Consider the following 22,551-nt stretch of genomic DNA (forward strand, 5'->3'; position numbering starts at 1 on the left):
ACATGCTGAAGCTAGGGACAAACCATTACAAAACCATTTCATCAATTGATAACAAAAGCATTGCAATTATAAAACAAAAGCATTTCACAAACCATTTCAAACCTAACATTTTATTTACATTTAATCATTACAAAACAAAAGCAATGCACTAAGCATTTCCCCGTTACAAAACAAAAGCATTGCAATTGCAATTGACAACAAACCATTTCACCATTTCAAATCAAACACAATTGACATTGCCATTGTTCAACAAAAACATTGTAATTACAAAACACATTGTGGAAGTAATGTACCCAGCCAAAACACATATTATCAATTACATAGCAAGCCTAAACACTATTTTGGAGTACAAATAGTCCATCTATAAATAATGTAGCAATCAAGGCAATGACAAGCCACTTCTGTCATACACGATAACGTTGAACAACATCCTCTAATTGTGCAACCTCATTAATATATTCTTCTAGTGTTGCAACCTTATCCATCAACTTCGGCAACACTTGTCTACTACGAGCACATGTGGGTGGATTGTATCAGGAAAAGAAACCACAAGCCCTATTTTTTTGTAATTGCAATAAAACATAAACAAATGAGCAATTGTCTTTAGGTGAATATTCTATACAGTTGTTATCTTCTTCAAATTGAACATATTACTTTATTCTCAATTTTCTATAAATACTGAAAAATTGAATACACTTACTCCATAATTAGGACAACCCAAAAACCTCTTAGCAGGATTAACATGAGTTCACGAAGTTCTGATCTTCACTCTTAACCCATAGCTGCAACGAGTCAACTCACCCTTCCCACCCCAGCTATTACCTTCACTCATTTTTATTTTTCACTTTGATGGAATAGAAAATAGTTTGCACGACTATGGAGAGAAAAAGAAGGTCAATAATGCAGACAAAAACAAAGTCAACAATGGAGAGAAAAATAAGGTCAACAATGGAGACAAATAGAAGGTCAACAATGGAGAAAAAAGAAAGGGGAAAAACCGTATAAAACAACTAAAAATGAACCCATTTCTTACCTCTGTCTCAGAGTCCAAAGCTTTTTGGAAAATCAACTATGAAATTGTTGTCTTCCTTCGATGCGTGGCTTCAATCGCGAGTTGAATCACCAGGTGGGTTGCATGGAACTGTAAATCGCAATTGAGGGGTGTCTTTTGCCATAAATTGTGAAGATTAGGGCAATTTTGGGGCCCAAATCAATCTTTCGTTAACTAATAGAGACGGAGATGGATGGGGGATCAGATTGCAACAAGGATGAAATTATGGGATACAAATTCTCACAATTTGAAACTTGAGATTTAATTTGAAAAAGGCTCTAAACTATGAGGTTTTTTTTGTGTAATTTCCCCAAAATTAATTAAACAAGGGAAGGGATCGCGTGTAGAGTCTAGGTAACAGTTTATCCGTTAATTTTGGCCCTTCTCTCGCCTCTTCCACTCGTTCCATCTCTCTCTCTCTCTCTCTCTCTCTGCTTCAGCTACGACAATGTTGAACTACTCACCCACTTCCATTCACTGCAACAATGTCCCTTCTCCACCTCCTCTCTGTACTTTCTCTCTTTACACCTCCTTTCTCTCATCATCATCATCGTCTTCATCGTCTTCTTCTTCTTCTTCTTCTTATTCTCTCTCCGTAATCTCATCTCCTCTTCCCCAGCAGCATCTCTTGTCATTCCATGTTTCCAAGTACTCCTACTCGAAATCAACCCTAAAACCTAAGGTTCGGAGTTTTCCTCTTTGTCACGTTCTTTACAAATTGTATACATGTATGTCCAATTGTATGTAATAGAGGCAGATTTTGATATCTGTATCACTGAAATTTTAGTGTAAGTGATAGGTTTGAATTGTGTGTTCCAAGATGGATGTTAACCAGAAGAAAAACAGTGAAGATATTGATAAAATTAGGTCAGTTAGCCTAACAAATGTATACATGTATGTGAATATGTATTTTGACAGAGGAAGGTTTTGATATCTGTATGAATGAAATTATAGTGTAAATGATAGGTTTGAATTGTTCCGTGATGGATGGGTGTGTCTTATCACAATCTTCATATTAACAAGGGGAAAATCAGTGAAGAGATTGATAAATTTAGGTCATTTTACTTTACAAATGTGTACATATATGTGAATATGAATGTTAATAGAGGAAGGTTTTGATGTCTATATCAATGAAATTATAGAGTAGATGGTAGGTTTGCATTGTGCCTTGATGGGTGTGTCTTATCACAAGCTTTATATTAAGAAGGGGAAATTTTTTGAAGAGATTGATAAAATTAGGTCATTTTAAATCTTTATATTTAGAAGCGGAAAATCAGTGAAGAGATTGATAGAATTAGGTTATTTTACTTCACAAATGCATATATGTATGTGAATAATATGAAAGTTAATAGAGGAAGATTTTTGATAGCTCTATCAATGAAATTAGTGTAAATGAAAGGTTTGCATTGTTCCGTGATGGTTGTGTTGTGTCTTATTGAAAGCTTTATATTAAGAAGGGGCAAATCAATGAAGAGATTGATAGAATTAGGTCATTTTACTTTAAAAATTAAGTGAATTTGATCATATTTGTCTACCCATTTATTGCATAATGCAATCTTTGTGAGAACCTAGTTGGGAAAATTTTGTTGATCCAAGCCTCGCTCTCTCTCTCTCTCTCTGTCTTGCTTAGCAGGGAATGAAAGTGATGTGTTTGCAAACTGAGCCATTAAAGGTTATGATATCAGGGGCTCCAGCATCAGGGAAAGGGACTCAATGTGAGATGATTGTTCAGAAGGTGAAGTAATGTTCTTCATACTAATGAGTATTGGCTGCTTTATTTATTCTCTGTAAATTCATCAATTGCTTGGAGTTGGTTTTGTATACTTATCTAGAAGAAAGATATTAGTAATTTGGTATTGACTACTGAGAATGAATTGGCATTAACTTGGAGAGTCTTGATAGGCATAAAATCCTATAAGCTTGTCTAATTTATTGTAGTTTTCATGTATTGGGTCCATAAAAGGCAAAACCCATATTATGCGACTTGGAGTTTCTTGTAGGATTCTCTGAGCATCATTATCATGCTTGTGAACATGAGTGCTTTTGTTTCTTTTTCAAATCTCTATGCTTGACTTTTGAGGAAGTTATTCACCATTCTGTTTTCCCTTGTGCTACTCAAGAAAAAGGGGCTAAGTGGCGAAGGAAAAACTATGTTAAAACCTATCACCTACTTCACCAACCTATCACCTACTTCACCCACTAAACCTAACCACTAAACCTAACCCACTACACCACTACCACCTCACCTACTCCACTAAACCCACTACACCACTACCACCTCCACTTCACCTACTCCACCTACCACCTCCACTTTACCTACTCCATCTACCACCTACTACCACCTACTCTTCTATATATAGGAATCATTGTAACATTCAATAGATCAACAATTATCAATAGATCAATCAATAATATACATCAATTTATTTCTTTCTCACCGGCGGGCAGTCGGCCGGCAACCTTGCCTTCACTGCCCGCTGGAGTTTTCTACACATACCTTCACTCCGCTGCATCTTCAACTCTCTCTCTCTGTATTGAAATTCAGGGAGAAAGACAGACACACACACATGGGCTAGTCTCTCAGTCCTCTCTTGGTGTTCGAACTCGCCTCAAGTCCCTCGCTTTGCAGAGACTCCGATCCTCACCACCACCCATAGAAGCCATAGCAGCAAGCAACTCACACCAGTCTTCTTCTTCTTCTTCTTCTTCTTCTTCTACAACAGCCAACAACATTTTTTTTTTCCCCCTTAAAGCAAGATGGCTTTGCCAGTTTCACCTATTGGATTTGAAGGATATGAAAAGAGACTCGAGATATCGTTCTTTGAGTCTAGTATCTTTGCTGACCCTAGAAGCAATGGCCTCCGCTCTCTATCCAAATCCCAGTTGGATGAAATTTTAAACCCAGCTGAATGCACCATTGTCAGTTCATTGGCAAATGATGATGTTGATTCTTATGTTCTTTCTGAATCAAGCCTCTTTGTGTACTCGTACAAAATTATCATCAAAACTTGTGGGACTACCAAATTGCTTCTCTCAAGTCCTCCCATCCTCAAGTTTGCTGAAATGCTATCTCTTTCTGTGAGATCCGTGAGGTACACCCGCGGAAGCTTTATATTTCCTGGTGCTCAGCCATTTCCCCATCGCGACTTCTCTGAAGAAGTAGCTGTCCTTGATGGCTATTTTGGCAAGCTTGGTTCTGGAAGCAAGGCTTACGTGATGGGTAGTGATGATGAATCACGAAAATGGCACATTTACTCTGCTTCTGCTGAATCGACAAATCATTTGCGCCCTGTTTACACACTAGAAATGTGCATGACCGGTTTGGACAGGAAGAAGGCATCTGTGTTTTACAAGACTTCTGCAAGCTCTGCTGCTGCGATGACTGATCTCTCTGGTATTAGGATGATTCTTCCGGATTCTGATATATGTGACTTTGAATTCGATCCTTGTGGTTACTCCATGAATGCCATTGAAGGGAGTGCAATTTCTACTATTCATGTGACACCAGAAGATGGGTTCAGTTACGCTAGTTTTGAAGCAGTGGGATATGATTTTAAATCGATGAACTTGACCCACCTGCTGGAGAGGGTGTTGGCTTGCTTCCAGCCAAGCGAGTTCTCTATCTCTCTCTTCCTTTTTAATTAAGTACCCTACACACCACCTCCACCCACATGGGTTGGTTCCCACTTTTCATCATCAATATGTTCACACTCTCTTCCACTTTCTTTTCTTTTCTTTTTTTATATCACCCACTCCCTCTTTTTCTTATCACCCACGAGACTACTCACATGAACCACCCACTCTCTCTTAAAATAGTTTATCAATAATAATAATATATCTGTATAGATAAAAAAAAAAAAAAAAAAAACCGAACACCATTGCCATCTTTCGTTTTGATTTCAACTATATTCTTATTATTTCTTTTTTTATTTTTCTTTCACATTATTTTTAATCTTTTTCAAATTCCATTCATACCATATAGCTTTGCACACCAAACCATATTTTATTTATCTCAAGGAACAACCCCGATCACAATTTTACACACCAAAAAAAAAAAAAAAAAAAAAAAAAAAATCCACAGGCGGGATTTTTCTTCTCTACTCTGCCGCCGGTCTTTTCTTCTTGCCTCCGTCCTGGACGGCCCTTGACGGTGTTGCCTCCGTGTTTCCCACTCCACTGGGCATGATCACTACTCCCTGCTCCTCCACTGCAGCATATGGCGGACCTCCAAAACGGAACATCACGGTGGCCTTCCGCTTCAGCTCCTTATTTTCCGCCTTTAGCACACTTATCTCTGCTCGCGCATCCTTATACATGCGTTGGAGCAGAGCCAGCTGGGAGTTTAACTGCTGCACCTCATTCGCCCTACTCTGCAGCCGGTTCGACAAGTTTGTAACCGCCGTCATGGTCTCCACACATGACTTCAATGTATACTGATTGGCTTCCACATCCGACTGCACTGCCATTCTTTGCTCCACCGACCGCATCGAAAAGTTCAACGGAGCAAACTCCGGGGCGCTTGGTTGAGGTTCCGGTGCCACCGCACCAGTTATCTCTCTTGTTGACTCGTTGAGGTCGGGAAAAAGAGTGAGCAGACCACGGGACGAAGAGGCCATATTCTGGGTAGCTGAACGGGAAGACGAGGCCATGTTATGGGTTGCTGAGTGTTTCAGAGAAAGGTTGGTTACAGAATGGCAACAGAGTGTTCCAGAATCTCTTTCTCAGAAACGGAAGAGTTTTTTCAAAGGATTTTCGGCGGTTTCAGACTGGTTTGCACAGCCTCCGCCTCAACCTTGGTTAAATAGCCGAGGCCGACACGCCACTCTGTCGCTCACGTGCCTCGCCGCGTCTCCGGCTCACCTTTTGATGGCTCGACGCTTTCTGTCAGGCACGCCTTTTGATGAAGTGGGCGCGCCTTTTGAGGGCGCGACTTTTGAGGGCTCACTATATATATCCATATATATGTATATTTGGGCAGCCTATATACACCATCATACGGTGTATTTTTTTAAGGGTCCGACAAGACTCTGTAAACTGTCCCGACATTGATTCCGGTTAGCTCCTTCAAGGGTCCGACAAGACTCTGTAAACTGTCCTGACATTGATTCCGGTTAGCTCCTTCATGGGTCCGACAAGACTCTGTAAACTGTCCCGACATTGATTCCGATTAGTTTCTACATGGGTCCGACAAGACTCTGTAAACTGTCCCGACATTGATTCCGGTTAGCTCCTTCATGGGTCCGACAAGACTCTGTAAACTGTTGGCAAGACTCTGTAAACTGTCACAACAACTGTCACAACATTGTCTGCTACAACGGTCCGACATGACCCCATAAACTGTCTTCTACATCGGTCTGACACCGCCATCCAGTGTCCTCTACACCGTTATGACACCACCATACAGTGTCCTCTACAACGTTATGACACCCCCATACAGTGTCCTCTACAACGTTATGACACCACCATCCAGTGTCTTCACCAATGGTTTGACACGACCATACAGTGTCTCCTATCCTCTTTTATTTTTATGTATTTTCTTGTTTTGTTACTCTCTCCAAACTCAAGTTGGTTAGTTCCTATCCCCCTTGAGTTTGCGGGGGGCTGTTAAAAACTATCACCTACTTCACCAACCTATCACCTACTTCACCCACTAAACCTAACCACTAAACCTAACCCACTACACCACTACCACCTCACCTACTCCACTAAACCCACTACACCACTACCACCTCCACTTCACCTACTCCACCTACCACCTCCACTTTACCTACTCCATCTACCACCTACTCTTCTATATATAGGAATCATTGTAACATTCAATAGATCAACAATTATCAATAGATCAATCAATAATATACATCAATTCAATTTATTTTTACAAACTATATGGACAACACTAGGGGTGGGTACACGACTGATTTGGCAAATTATAATTTTTAAAGTTCTTCCAAAGATTCATTTCGGAATATTATTAATAACATTATACAAAGCATCACTGGGAAAAAACAACCAAATAGCACTTTGTATTCCCTGCAAACTTTTTACCTTCCAAACTTTATGCTCAGATTTTTAACAGCAATTGCCAAAATCTTACCAAACAGTGATTGAAAGATTGGGCAAACCAGCTCAAATTGGTTTTACTGATTAAGGCAATAGAATTTAAAAACACAAGAGTAACTTAAGACATGAAGCCCTACCCTTGAGGAGTATGCCTTGGATCTCCAAAAGCTACATCCTCGCATTTGGGGAAAAATTAAATATATATTTTTTTTAAAATCTCATCTGACTTTTACTTTTTAAGAACCACGCTTAAATTAGATACTACTTGTCCCAGTCCCAACAGCTACATTTTTCTGTTTTCACATGCTCAGTGTGCTATGAAATGGCCACGCGTCCCTTACATTATTACTTAAAGCATGCTCAGTGTGCTAGTACATTATTACAAAACTGTCACTATCTTCTTTATTTTCCATCCATGACTCTTTCTTCTTGGTTCTTCAGTTTGGCTTGGTGCATATATCAACTGGAGATCTTCTAAGGGCTGAAGTATCAGCTGGGACAGAAATTGGGAATAAAGCAAAAGAATACATGAGCACGGGTCATTTGGTTCCTGATGAAATTGTGACAACTGTATGACATGATCTCCACTTTTGTTTTCTTTTTCTCTTTTCCATTTCATGCGTTACAGGAAACAAATACTTTCTTTTGTAGATGGTGACAACCCGATTATCACAAAAAGATGTAAAAGAGAAAGGGTGGCTCCTAGATGGATACCCACGAAGCTTTGACCAAGCGCAGAGTCTGGAAAAACTGAAGATCAGACCTGATATTTACGTTGTATTGGATGTATGTCAATTTCTCTTTTATCTCTAGTTGGTGCTACTTCCACCAGCTCCTGCATGTTCATTAAAATTTATTGTTCTTTGTTCTACCACACATCCCTCTCAACATTTCAGCTTCTTTTTTTTTATTTTAACTTTTTATTGGTGAAAAAAAGTCCTATTGTACACACAGAATATGCAATTGAAAGTAAAAAAATTCTAGTATTTCAGCTGTGATTTTGTCTTTTTAATTCTTTCAGAAGATCAAACAAACATTTTCACAAACATGTCCTATTTGTGAAGTGCCTTAAAAGTTTTTTAACTCAATTTTCTAATTGCAATGTTTGCAAATTTTTTTCTCCATTTGTTAAAACTTTTACAGAATTGAGCTTTTACAGCAATGTTCTCTCTTTATATTCAGGTTCTTGATGAAATTCTAATCAACAGATGTGTTGGTAGAAGGCTGGACCCTGTAACAGGGAAGATTTACCATATAAAAAATTTCCCTCCAGAGACCGAAGAGATTAAAGCAAGGCTCATAACGCGTCCTGATGACACAGAGGAAAAAGTATGTTTACCCAACATATATAATCTAAATTTATGTTCCTGTCACTCATTGCTTGTTAATTCACATGGATGTACCATCAATTTAACCAGCAACTCTTAAGTGATATTATTATAATATAATGCAAACTAATCTTTGCAGCAAACAAAAACAACTTTGACATATTCACTTTGAGAGAGAGAGAGAGAGAGAGAGAGAGAGAGAGAAGATCAATCAAGATGATAGGGTAAGAAGTTTGGACAAGTTTTGGACGTAGACACTTGTCGAACACTTCCTGACATGTGTTGTACACATGTCCAAATTTGTCATATTATTTTGTAAAATATTTAGACCCTGACACACTGAAGACACTTGTGGGATGCACGTGTCCATTGCTTAGACAATTACGAAACACATTACAAGTTTGAACAAAATAATTTAGGTTCCAATGATAAAAGAAATATAATGTAGATTTATACATATTAATCCATCCTCCTTTAAATTTTAGAAATTAATGTTATGTTGTATATTTTTAATTATCCTTGAACGAAGTATTCATATAATGACATAATAAATATATAAAACAATATATTTTGCACTTATTCCCCACATATTATGTCCTTTATTTTTCAAAAATTGTCTTGTCAACGTGTCTGTGTCGTTTGTCCATGTCCATGCTTCTTAGATGCTAGGCTTGTCAAAAAAACACAAACAGAAATGAGCACACAGGTGATACCTTTTCTATGACTGATACAGCAAGATGTTATATACCCTTTAAGCTTACCATGCCACATAACTAGAAACATTTTTTGATAGGCCGCATAACTAGAAACCTAGAATCAGAGGAGAAAAATAAAAAAAGGAGAATAAAATAATCTCAAAATCAGGATGGTTTTGCTACAATATATCTGAACCAAAAGATTAGAACTATCCATCTCACAATACAACTTGGCACAGATATATTAGTAAATCTAGGTGGAACTTTAAAGATCACATCTAGCCCTACAAATTCACTACAGATGCATTGAATTTCTTGAGGAGATGGTAAGGAATTGCATATGATTTCTGAAATGGACAGTATTGATTTAGGAAAAGTATGTCAACTCACAAGATGATTCTGTACTTAGATACTATGATCTATGTAAAGTTGTGCTTAGACCATCTAGGCTATTTTTAGGAAATGGACAATATTATCTATGTAAAATCTCAGCATGCAATTATTAGTTCTGAAAATTGTAATCTATTTTTGTTATCTAACCTGATCCTCAAACTCCTGTTGGCTTCTAACATATAACTTTATTATTGATTCTAGGTGAAATCGCGTCTGCAAATATATAAGCAGAATGTTGAAGCAATCATATCAACGTACACGGATATATTGAAGAAGGTGTTTGCATAATCTAATCATCTCAATATATACATTTTCCTTTTTCTTTTTTCTTTTTTTTTTTTTTTTTGCATTATATTATATTCAAAACTGTGATTTTTAGTTGTTTCTTTATGTTCATAGATTAATGGAAATCGTCCAAAAGAAGTAATTTTCAAAGATATAGACTCTTTGTTGTGTCAAGTGCAGAAGGAGAAAGAAAAAACAACAAAATTAGGTACGTGGTTTTAGGATTGAAGCACAGTCTGTACAATTATGCTACATATTCTTTATTCAGATGTTTAAAGATTATCTGCAAAATTATTCATATACAGCTGGAAGTGAGCACATGGTATTAGTAGCAGATACATGAATTTGTTAGAATTTACCATAAACCTACCACCACTACCACCTCACCTACTCCACTAAACCTAACCCACTACACCACTACCACCTCCACTTCACCTACTCTCCACCTACTCCCAAACACACTCCTATATAATAGGAATCCTTGTAATTGTAATAGAGACAACAACAATACAATCAATAATAATACATCAGTATTTTTTACATGGTATCAGAGCAGGTTTAGGACCTAATATTTTCGCTTCCCTGGCGGGCGGCAACCTCACCTTAGCTGCCCGCCGGACCTCAACCTAGTCTGCTAAAATTTTCTACACATACCTTCCACAGCCGTACCTCTGCAAGAAGAGAAGCTTCGCTCCATCATTTCCTTCCACGAATCTTCTTCGTGGCTTTCGCACTCTCTCTCACTCCCTCACTGTTCGCTGCCAACACCACTCCATCAAGGACAAGGGGACCCACCATGGTCAGCAATACGCTCCACGCTGCCGCCATTTTGTTGAAGGAAGGCGGAGAGAGGGATTGGTTCATCAATTTGAGTGCCTCTGATTATCCATTGGTAATCCAAGATGCTATGCTTCATACCTTGTCAACTATACCGAGAGACCTTAATTTCCTTACTAGCGACATTGGCTGGAAGGAATTTCAGAGAGCCAAGCCAGTTATAATAGATCCGGGTCTGTCCAGCTTGCAGAAATCAGATGTATTTTGGGTCTCGAAAAAACGGAGTATACCTACTGCGTATAAGCTTTTCACAGGTTCTGCTTGGATGATGCTCTCTCGCCCATTTATGGAGTTCTGTCTATGGGGTTGGGACAACCTCCCCAGGATAGTCCTGATGTATTACGTCGTTCTGGATATACGCTTCTCTACCCTTCCCGTTGTCGAACTCCCGAGGCACCAGGCCAATGCCATTGCCTGGGCCCCTCACAGCTCCTACCCCATTTGCCCCGCCGGCGACGATTCCCAGGCCCTCATTTGGGACTTGTCCTCCATCGGCCAGCCCATTGAGGGTGGCTTGGGTCCCATTCTCGCTTACACCGCCGGTGCTGACATCGCGCCGTTGCAGTGGTCCTCTTCCCAGCCTGCTTGGGTCGCTATTGCCTTCTCAACCCAGCTTCCGATTCTGAGGATTCTCCCACTCACCCATGTGCCCCACACCGTCTTGCTAGCTTCATCTATGCCAATTCGCCAGCTAATAGATTCTGGACATCCGATGGTGGATGCGACTGATAAAGCCATTGAGAGGTTTACAAAAGGTTGTCCCTACAAAAGCCACTTTCTTTTCTTTTAATATATGCTTATTATACTATATTAACTACAGCACCCACGTTTCCCCTTACTTTCCACCCAACCCTCTCTCTTTTCCGTTTTTTGACGACCCACTTTCCTTTTTCTTTTATATTTTATTTTTCGTAATCATTATCAAATATTATCACCTGCCGACCATTTAGTCACCACACCCCACTTTCCTTTTCTTTCTTTTATTTTATTTTATTATTTTCTCTCCACTCCAGAACAGTCACCACACCCCACTTTCGTCACCACTGCCCCATATGTATATATATATATATATTTCTTTTTATTATAATATCTTACTCAAACCCCAAACCATTATCATTATTATTATTATTATTATTTTTTTGGGCGTGTTCCCCCTCTTTAAAAAAAAAAAAAAAAAAAAAAAAAAAACCACAACCCTTTTTTCAATTTGCCCAACAACCATATTTTATTCATCTCCGGGGCTCAACCCCGATCACACTTTTACACCACCAAAAAAAAAAAAAAAAAAAAAAAAAGGATTTTCTTCTCTACTCTGCCGCCGGTCTCTTCTTCTTGCCTCCGTCCTGGGCGGCCCTTGCCGGTGTTGCCTCCGTGTTTCCCACTCCACTGGGCATGATCACTCCCCATACTCCTCCACTGCAGCATATGGCGGACCTCCAAATCGGAACATCACGGTGGCCTTCCGCTTCAGCTCCTTGTTTTCCGCCTTTAGCACACTTATCTCTGCTCGCGCATCCTTATACATGCGTTGGAGCAGAGCCAGTTGGGCGTTTAGCTGCTGCACCTCATTTGTCCTGCTCTGCAGCCGGTGCGACAAGTTTGTGACCGCAGTCATGGTTTCCACACATGACTTCAGAGTATACTGATTGGCCTCAATATCAGTTTGCACCGCCATTTTTTGCTCCACCGACCGCATCGGAAAGTTCAACGGAGCAAACACAGAGGTGTTTGGTTGAGGTTCACTGGCCACCGCACCAGTTATTTCTCTTGTGGAATCATTCAGTTCTGGAAAGAGCGTAAGCAGCCCACGGGAAGAGGAGGCCATGTTCTGGTTAGCTGGACGGGACGAAGAGGCCATGTTATGGGTTGCTGAGTGTTTCAGAGAAGGGTTGGTTACAGAGTGTTTACAGAGTGTTTCAGACTGCAAAGGTTCAGAGGTTTCAAACTGGTTTGTTATGCTTCCCAGCCTCAGCCTACGCTTCGATTTATAAAGACCCTGACGAAGAGGCAGACACGCGCATCATGCGCCGCTCGGCGCTCGAAGACAAAATGGGCGCGCCTTTTGATGGCACGCCTTTTTATGGATTGGGCACGCTTTTTGATGGCACGCCTTTTAACAGATTGGGCACACCTTTTGAGGGTGCGACTTTTTAAGGGTCCGACAAGACTCTGTAAACTGTCCCGACATTGATTCCGGTTAGCTCCTTTATGGGTCCGACAAGACTCTGTAAACTGTCCCGACATTGATTCCGGTTAGTTTCTACAAGGGTCCGACAAGACTCTGTAAACTGTCCCGACATTGATTCCGGTTAGTTTCTACAAGGGTCCAGCAAGACTCCGTAAACTGTCACAACATTGTCTGCTACAACGGTCCGACATGACCCCATAAACTGTCTTCTACAACGGTCTGACATGACCCCATAAACTGCCTTCTACATCGGTTTGACACCCCCATACAGTGTCCTCTACAACGTTATGACACCACCATCCAGTGTCCTCTACCACGTTATGGCACCACCTTTCAGTGTCTTCTGACACGATCATACAGTGTCTCCTATCCTTTTTTTATTTTTATGTATTTTCTTGTTTTGTTCCTCTCTTCAAACTCAAGTTGGTTAGTTTCTATCCTCCTTGAGTTTGCGGGGGGCTGTTAGAATTTACCATAAACCTACCACCACTACCACCTCACCTACTCCACTAAACCTAACCCACTACACCACTACCACCTCCACTTCACCTACTCTCCACCTACTCCCAAACACACTCCTATATAATAGGAATCCTTGTAATTGTAATAGAGACAACAACAATACAATCAATAATAATACATCAGTATTTTTTACAGAATTTTCCTTATTTGGGTGACATTTATTTAAATGAGTTCATGTGAACAAAATGTCTTGATGATCTAACTCTTTCATGTTTATGTACATTCACATGATAATAGTTATAACATATTATTTAGGTACTCAATGTGCTTTAGCTATTTTAATTTTATGTACTATCTAAAAAAAATTGGCATTTCTCACGTAACACCATTTACATGTGATGGCTGATGATCTCTATATAAGGGGTTATTTGGGATGACCTAAATAAGTGTACTTTTTGTCTTTTTACGAAAAAATGTGTAGAAAAGTAGAGAGATGATATGATGGAAAAAAGATAAAAAGATAAAAAGTATGTACTTATTTAGGATAGCCAAACTTGACCTAAATAGAGAACTCCAGCATGACTTTACAATAGCTGGTGGGGTTTTCCCTTATCTAAGCATGAGTAATTTTAACTTTTATGTTTCGGCAAATTTCATCTGTTTCTTATCTGTCCTAGGAAAATCAGCACTTCAAAAACCTTCAAGTCAGGTATCATTCTATACATTGAAAACTTTAATTTCTCCAAAATTCCCCTTTTACATTGCTATGGGAGTAGCAGAAAATGTAAAGGTAATTAGAAGGCTAGTACTTTTGTCCATTTGCTCTTGTTATTTTGATTTTTCCTTCTACAGGAAATTTGGAGAGGGATTCCTACTAGATTGAATAATATTCCTCACTCTAGGGAAATCAGGGAATATTTCTATGATGATGTGCTCCAAGCTACACAGAGAGCCGTAAATGATGGAAAAACTCGACTGAAGGTCAGGTATTTGTTAAACAAGCTTTTGATTGGCGACCCCATTAGTGAACAGAGAAATTAGCATATTATGGCTTCATAAAATCATTATATTTAATAATAAAGTTATTGTTGTTTCAAGTGAATCATGGTTTGTTTTCTTTTTAAAAAGTATTGGAGATCATAGATGTGAACTAAAAGTATAGAAGTTAGTTATTTAATGAACATTGATATCCCTTGTCAATGAATAACTGTGAGATATGAGCAAACAAATAATACCAAGTTACTTTAACCGTCTCATCTTTTATTGACTTTTATGAGAGAAGTTTTGGAGAATAGGAGTTCATCACGTGCCAGTATGCATTTATTAGAATGTTATTATCATGAAACCTATGAGGATAAGGCATTTCAACCAAACAAGACAGGATAAAGCTCCATTTTTCTGGAAACAAAATGTAGTGTCAGATAACATACTCCATACGCTATCTATAGTGTGGCAGTACGATTTTTGGAGGTATCAGTATAACTTTTTGGAGTGCTATTAGAACCAACTTAGTGATTCATCGGAGAGACATAAGCAAACAGTGCATGTTCCTTCGTATAACCACACTTACCCATCAAGTTCAGTAGTTGTGAATATTTTAGCTTATATCGCTATTTAAAATTGACAGGTGGAGATCAATATCCCAGAGCTGAACCCAGAAATGGTGAGGGACGTATTTTACTTGTCTACCCCATAATTTGTTTAGAGTTAACCATATCTTACGATGCGCAGGATGTTTATCGAATAGGTACTCTAATGGAACTTGTAAGAGTTCTAGCTTTAAATTTTGCTGACGATGGAAAGCGCATCAAGGTAAACCTATCTATAAATTGCTTCAGTTGTGGTCACTAATTTTTCATATTTAAGTTACAAAGTTGTTAAAAACTTAAAACCGACCTATATATATTGAGTTGTTCAGAATTCTGTTTTTATAGGTTTGTGTTCAAGGGTCTATGGGAGAAGGAGCGCTTGCAGGAATGCCACTACAGCTTGCTGGAACCAGAACAATATTGGAGTACATGGACTGGGGTGATTATGGTGCAATGGGAAACTTCATCAACATAGGTTCTATAGGTATTGGACTTAGTATAATTATGCGCACAAAAGATTGTCTATCTCTCATTCTAGCACAAATATGATATATGAAGGATAATTTGTGAAATAATGCTTACCAAGTTGTGCTACAAAATATTATGTTAGCAGTCATTAGAAAGGTAAATTTGATAGTACGCTAGATTTTTTAAAACATTGTCCTATTTAAAATTTTGGGATCCTTAACCTTTGAAGTTGTGATTCATTCAATATGTGAGTTTTCTTCTCCTCTTTTCAGTTCATTGATAGCCTTTTTACCAATAATTCATGAACACATCCTATAAGAGGCCATATTTTTTTACAAGGCTAATATGGTAAAATTCTTTGGTTTTTCATGCTATACTTGGGAGGTGCCAGTTAATTTAGCTAGTAAAGTCTCTTGATAGTTGTACTAGACTGGCATTAAATCTCTCCTTCGTTTGAGTTGGAGCATTATGGGTAGGCTGATGAGGGGTACCCCTACTTGTGTAGCCCAACATTTTTCTTTGGACTCAAACCAGAAATAATTATTATAAAAGCAATACTAAACGAACAAATAAACATGTCATTGTCATATCTTTGTTTTAATTTACACTCAAATACCACATTTTGGAGATTGGAGCATAAAAGGGTTATAAGGCGCTATATAGGAATTATATGCAAATATGTTATGGATAGCTTTACTTGGATATATTTGTACTTAATGCACTCAGGTTACTAACCCCAATATTGTGACAATAGCGTTCCTAAAAAAGCTTGAACCTTAAATTCTGAAACCGTAGGAACAGTTAAGAGGCCAACTTTGTGAATCTTTTTTTGCATGTGTTACTTGGTTTGATGCTCAATTGTCTTGATGCCCATATCTATATATTTTATTTTTATTCCACAGGCGGAAAAGAGGTCACTGAACAAGATGACTTGTTTATTTTAGTGGCTCCCCAAAATGCCGTGGGAAATTGCATTATCGATGTAAGGAACTTAACATAATTTTTAAAAATGCTCTTTAAGACACCTTTACTTTCACAGGCTTTAATTTCCCTCGTCATTTACAAGCTGTCATGTTAAATAATGTAGGATCTAAGAGCTATGACTGACGCTGCTGGTAACCGTCCAGTAATTCTAATCAATCCTAGGCTCAAGGTTTTGTTCCTTCATAATCTCAATCTGAATTCATTTCTGTAATTTTTTGCATACCTGAAATATTTATCGTTTCTGTTCCTTTGTCAGTGAACATCAAGAAATCTCCCACTCTTTGTATCATGTAATTGTATTAAACCATCCAGTGTTCAAGGAAAATAAAAGGATACCCAAGTATCATTCTATGGGGACCAATCATTAGAAAACATTGAAAATGTCAGCTAAAATATTAGCATATCAGAACATTTTATATCTTTCCAATTCTTTTTGTCCAATTTCTCAAAAATTGGAACAATCGACATATAATTTTTCTTTGGTTTGATATTTTTTCGATGTAATTCTATTTTTGAACCATGAAATTCTGTTGGGTTCCTTTAATCATTCTTTGCTTTGAGTTACATATTTAACACACTGACTAGCATGGGATCTTTTTGACATCAAATAATGGTTTTTCTACCAACATTCCGACAAAAATATCATGCAAATACTTGTCTAGTTGTGTTACTAATTCTGTTTGAAATGTTCTCATAATCAGGATTTACCTGCTTCAAGTGGTATCATGCAAGTAAGTAATAAAACCAGTGAACCCATAGTAACACACATTGATTGATATCTTTTGGTACTGACTGTGCCACTTGTCCTCCAGACAATGGGTCGAGACAAGAGATTGGAATATGCAGCATCATTTGAACATTGCTATCACTTCCGGCTTCTCTATTATGCAGGAACTCAATATCCAATTATGGGCGCTCTCAGGTGAATCATTGCAATTGTTGTTACTTTTCAGATGCAAATTTCGTTATATATATGCAATGAAAGTGCAGATAAACTCTCTCTCTCCCTCCCCTCTGCACACAGTTTAAATCCTTTTGTATCAGAAATTCCAAAAAATTGTCTACGTTTTTTTTTCTGCTCAAACCAAAAAACATAATATCATTCATTAGGTAGATGAAAAACAAAGGGACTGGAGCGAAAGTACTACAATATTGCAATCCCAAAACAATTCATGAAAGTCGACCTGTGAGAAAGTCATCAACATGTTTACGATACTGGTTTAATATGTTGTTTCAGTCAATGAAAATTTATGATACTAAGTAATTTTCATTCTGACAAATAACCTTTTGACAAGCAGGGAGGTCTTACAAAATGGCTTGTTGTGAGGAAAAGAGTTAAAAGTAATAAATATGCATGTAAGGTATGATAGCACCTAAGAAGCATGGACACACATGGGTACGAACACAGGACACAACGATTCTCAAAAAATTAAAATGTGAACACGGTGGAGATATGGCCAAACAAAAGTTTTTATTTAGTATCTATAGGAGCATAAATTTAGGTTGCATAGATATGAGAGGCACCGATGTATATATTGGTGTATTTCTATATTTTTCTATTTTTCCCTCTTTATTTCTGTATATTTTACTTGACCCCAAAGTAGCTTTCTAAAATTATAAATTAAAAGAAATAAAAAAACCTACAAAGGTGTCCAAAGGTGTATCCATGAAGTGTCGTACAAAAATAATAATAATTAAAAAAATTGACACGACACGTGTCCTCGCTGTGTTGGACATGGCATCCATCCTGGAGTGTCGGTGCGCTGCTTCTTAGGATAGCACAGCCCCTAGAGTTGTCCTCTATTTCCAAAAGGACCAAAATTTATTATTATTATCTTTTTGTTCAACTTTTCTTCCTTTATGTGTACATTACATTCTTTACATTTTGTTTACTATTTACAAATCAAAGATTAGCATGTGTGTGCATGTCAGTATTAATGTTCCTAGCTTAAATATTCCTCATGACTTCAGGATGTCTTATCCATACGGGTATGAATTGTACAAGAGGGTGGATGACCCATCTAGGAAGGAGAAGTACATTATCTTGTCAACATTTCCAAAAAGGCCTGACAGTGATGAAATCAACGATGCATTTGAAGGAAAGCCAAGGTAACACATATATAAGTTTTTCAGAAATGCTAGATACTGTCATACCATCACTCTCTTCCTTCACTTCTCAAGCCAAACCATGGTCCTAATTAGGTCGTTTCTTTTTTGTCAACAATTGCAGAAACCAAGCTAAAAAGGCCTCAGGAATTTGGTAAGGATCCTCCAAGCTCATTGCATCGGTTTTTAGTTGTCTCATCGTTGTGTTGATCGATCTACTTGACTTCTTCCAGGGGCTTCTTAAGCGGAGTATTTTGAACAGAAAGAGACATTCAATGTTCCACACACGGATAATATACACATGTCAAACATAGAAACTGGGCTAAAGTGTAAGCATTGTTTCATTAAATCTTTTTCCTACACTAGATCTGATTTTGAAGATGTTTGTTCAGAAAAATATATATTTAACCCTTTAAATATATATATATATATATATATTTTAAATAACAGAGTGTTGTCAAATATTGAAAGAGAAGAGCTGAACTTATTACTTTTGCTTGGTTGGGATTATAAAACGAGACGAATATGAATAAGCATGCCTCTTTTTTCTTCTCTTTATTCGATTGGGATTGAGCTTGTCTTAAAAATGCAATTTTTTTTGGGGTTATCTATATATATATATATATATATATTTTTGAATATGCATGTCTTTTTATTTTCCTTTTTTCCCAACAAATTTGAGATCAAAACATAGCTGTCCAAAAAAATAGCCCATTTTTATACAATTGTGAAGATTTGAAATTTAAGCATGAATTAAACATGCTAAAAAAAAATGACTCATATATATTTTTATTTTATTTTTTTGTTTTTTAGTACAAGGGAGGAGAGGGGTAATTGAATTCATAACCGCCTAGTAAGTTAGATGGATTCTGACTGCTAGTGTTTTTTTTTTTATTTATGAAAAGTGTAAGAGTTGCAATGAAAAGTGTAAGGGTCCTCCTCACAAGACGCAGTCTAGATTATTTTTGAGTGAAGGTTGTAAACAAGTGGAGCCGAATTCACATATGTTGCTATGTTTGGAGCAAGCATTGCGACAAGCAGCAGCATACCTTGCGAGAAACAGAGGCACATCACAAAACCAAATTTCAAAGTAAATATTAGGGATAACATAATACTACATAATAATGTTATTAATTAATGAGAAATTTCATATATTGATAGTAGAGACAATGGTTGGATTAGTGAGAGATAGAGAAGAATAGCAGTAATACTACACAACAGTATTACTGACTAATGAGAAATTTTACATAGTGATAGCATAGACCATATAGTTGGGTTAGTAAGAGAGATAGGAGTTATCCATCTAATCTCATTTGTAATTCTTTATTAAAAGATTATATATTATATAGAATGATGTTATCATTGCATTTAATATTTGTTATAAGTTTAGGCACTTTTTATGGATTGTGATTCTTTGCTATAATTATTTGTGCAAATATTTTGATTGCGTTTAGGGATTTGTCATTTCCTCATTCAAACTAGATTATTGTACCAAAAATTATTACAGAGAATTTTAATATGTTTTTTTTTTATAAATGATTATATATATATGTATATATATATATATATATATATTCTTTCAACCTCATTTTTTAGGATGCAATCTTTATTTGATGTTTTGTTTATTACATTATGTGAATGTCATTTAAATATAAATAAGTGTGAATAAGGTGTTGACTAAAATTGGACAGCAGAAGTTGATAATTCTAATATTATTTATTTATTATAAGTTTAATGAAAGAATGAATAAGGTGTTGACTAAAATATGATAGGAGAAGTTGATAATTCTAATATTATTTATTTATTATAAGTTTAATGAAAGAATGAATAAGGTGTTGACTAAAATATGATAGGTGAAGTTGATTATTCTCATATTATTTATTTATTATAAGTTTAATGAAAGAGTGAATAAGGTGTTGACTAAATTATGATAGGAGAAGTTGATAATTTTCGTGGAAATTACAAATCAGAAGACAAAAAAAAAAATTATAAAATTAGGAATAAGTTTATTACTATAATAATTAAAGTGGGTAAGTTTTACCACTGAAATGCAAATATATATATATATATATATATTTTTTTTTTGGTGATAAACTGAAATGCAATTTGTCCATAATTCTAATATTAGGCATGGCTTCTGTCCAGTCCTTAATCGGACTAGACCGTGCTGTTGGGCTCGTGGAGATCCACCGCGGGTCCTATTTTGATAATCTGAACCGTTGATGTGTAGAACTCGTCGAGTACTATATGTCTGTAAAAAATCACGTTGATCGGATATCGATAGCTATGTGATCAAAACAGATTTTTGTCAACCGTTAATTTATTCACCGTCTATTTTTTTTTTATCCAAAACTGATTTGATCACATAGCTACCGATATCCGATTAAAGTGATTTTTTATAAACTTATAATACTTGACGAGTTCTACATATTAAACGGTTCAGATTATCAAAATGGAACCTGTGATGGACCCCCATAGGTCTAACAACACGATCCAGTCCGATTAAGGACTGGACAAGCTATACCCATATTAGGCATGGCTTCTGTCATATGACTAATGCATGAGGTCAGTAAACCATGTGATATGACATTAAATTAACTATTACATTATTTACTAGTAATTACTTTCATAAAATATTAATGATAGTGCTAGATAAAAAGTAAAGCTCTTATCAAAAATAGTTTCATAAAATATTAATGACAGTGCTTAAAAAGTAAACTCTTATTAAATAATATGATTAACATTATGTAAAATGTCATATCAAATAATATTGAAATACAATTATTCTAGTAGTTATTATTTTCATTTTCCAAATGCAAACTTGAGAGCTATGTACTACTCTTGGTATTGACATGTACATTTAGGGTGTGTTTGATTGGGGGGATTAAGAGGGGGGACTATCCACTATTTGGATTGTAATCCAAATAGTGCTCCTTATCCGTCGTTTGATTTTTTTTTAGTCCGGCGGACTCCATGTCCGGCCGGACTCCATGTCCCCCATATGGGGGACTATCCTGTCCTGGGGGGGGTGGGACAGAAAGTGGGGGACTAATCACTGTTTGGATTATATGCGAAAATGACCATTTTGACCCTCTACTATTTAATTATATATTATATTTAATAAAATTCAATAAAATTTAAATGTCTCAATTTAAAAATAAAATAATTTTATTTAACTTTTTATTAATGTTTTATTTATTTAATTTTTTAAAATAATTTTTTATAGATATTTTATTGATGTTTTATTTTAAAATTTTGTTTATGTTTTATTTAATTTCATTGTTTAAATTTAATAGATGTTTTAATAGATGTTTTATTTAAACAATTAAATGTTTAATTTCAACAATAAATAATTTCATTTATTTAAATTATGTTTTATTGTTGAAATTAATTTAAATAAAACATATCCAATGAAATTAAATAAAACATAAACAAAACATAATTTATCTATAAACATTTAAATAAATGAATGAAATATCCAATCCGACCAAATAAAACATAATTTAAAACATAATCTGTACATCAAAACATAATTCAACATAATTTAAATAAATGAAATTATTTATTGTTGAAATTAAACATTTAATTGTTTAAATAAAACAATTATTTAAAATTATGTTTAAATAAATGAAATTATTCAACATTGAAATTATGTTTTATTTCAAACAATCCGACCAAATAAAACATAATTTGGATATGTATCCTGTACATATGTTTTATTTCAATGTTAAATAATTTCATTTATTTAAATTATGTTTTATTTCAATGTTAATTTCAAATTTTTATTTAAATAAAACATAATTTAAAACATAATTCAACATAATCTGTACATCAAAATAATTTCAATGTTAATTGTTTAAATAAAAATTTAAACATTTAACCATTAGTATGTTTAATTTCAACAATAAATTTTTATTTGTTTAAATAAAAATAATCTATGCCAGTCAAATGTTTTGGATAATATTAGTATGTTTAAATATCTTTAAACAAAATTTAACCATTAGTATGTTTTATGTTTACTAAAAATAATTAAAATATTAAAGATATGTTTAATATTGCTATTACATAGTAAACAATTGAAAAAGGGTAAAATAGTCTTTTGTTC

The 22,551-nt window shown here is 36.0% G+C and overlaps 2 protein-coding genes across 3 annotated transcripts; both read left to right on the forward strand.

Moving 5' to 3' along the window:
* Window positions 1-1,344: 1,344 nt before the first annotated feature.
* On the forward strand, window positions 1,345-19,004 carry LOC114309923 (adenylate kinase family protein). Of its 2 annotated transcripts, none has more exons than XM_028255794.2 (19): window positions 1,345-1,733; window positions 2,685-2,786; window positions 7,553-7,681; window positions 7,763-7,897; window positions 8,294-8,440; window positions 9,729-9,803; window positions 9,927-10,020; window positions 13,977-14,008; window positions 14,152-14,280; window positions 14,927-14,962; window positions 15,031-15,111; window positions 15,234-15,372; window positions 16,259-16,338; window positions 16,444-16,509; window positions 17,042-17,071; window positions 17,153-17,262; window positions 18,312-18,449; window positions 18,571-18,600; window positions 18,680-19,004. In XM_028255794.2, the coding sequence occupies exons 1-19, from the start codon at window positions 1,500-1,502 to the stop codon at window positions 18,702-18,704; spliced, it is 1,812 nt and encodes a 603-aa protein (XP_028111595.2). In that variant the 5' UTR covers window positions 1,345-1,499; the 3' UTR covers window positions 18,705-19,004. The 2 variants fall into 2 exon arrangements, with proteins under 2 accessions (XP_028111595.2, XP_082726369.1); XM_082870243.1 differs by having other exon boundaries at window positions 1,409-1,733; window positions 2,682-2,786.
* Window positions 3,789-5,119, forward strand: LOC145790939 (S-adenosylmethionine decarboxylase proenzyme-like). Its single transcript, XM_082870244.1, has one exon. The coding sequence runs from the start codon at window positions 3,809-3,811 to the stop codon at window positions 4,694-4,696; it is 888 nt and encodes a 295-aa protein (XP_082726370.1). The 5' UTR covers window positions 3,789-3,808; the 3' UTR covers window positions 4,697-5,119.
* Window positions 19,005-22,551: the final 3,547 nt, after the last annotated feature.

The sequence above is a fragment of the Camellia sinensis genome, chromosome 5 (genome assembly GCF_055761805.1).
Source record: "Camellia sinensis isolate YWXY chromosome 5, ASM5576180v1, whole genome shotgun sequence".
Classification (NCBI taxonomy): Eukaryota; Viridiplantae; Streptophyta; class Magnoliopsida; order Ericales; family Theaceae; genus Camellia; species Camellia sinensis.

Excerpts from the sequence above, each read along its gene's own strand:
- LOC145790939 (XM_082870244.1), top strand. The coding sequence starts at position 3,809 with ATGGCTTTGCCAGTTTCACCTATTGGATTTGAAGGATATGAAAAGAGA.
- LOC114309923 (XM_082870243.1), top strand. The coding sequence starts at position 1,500 with ATGTTGAACTACTCACCCACTTCCATTCACTGCAACAATGTCCCTTCT. Across the intron at positions 8,441-9,728 it reads CTGATGACACAGAGGAAAAA|GTGAAATCGCGTCTGCAAAT; the intron begins GTATGTTTACCC and ends TATTGATTCTAG. Across the intron at positions 16,339-16,443 it reads TGGGAAATTGCATTATCGAT|GATCTAAGAGCTATGACTGA; the intron begins GTAAGGAACTTA and ends TAAATAATGTAG.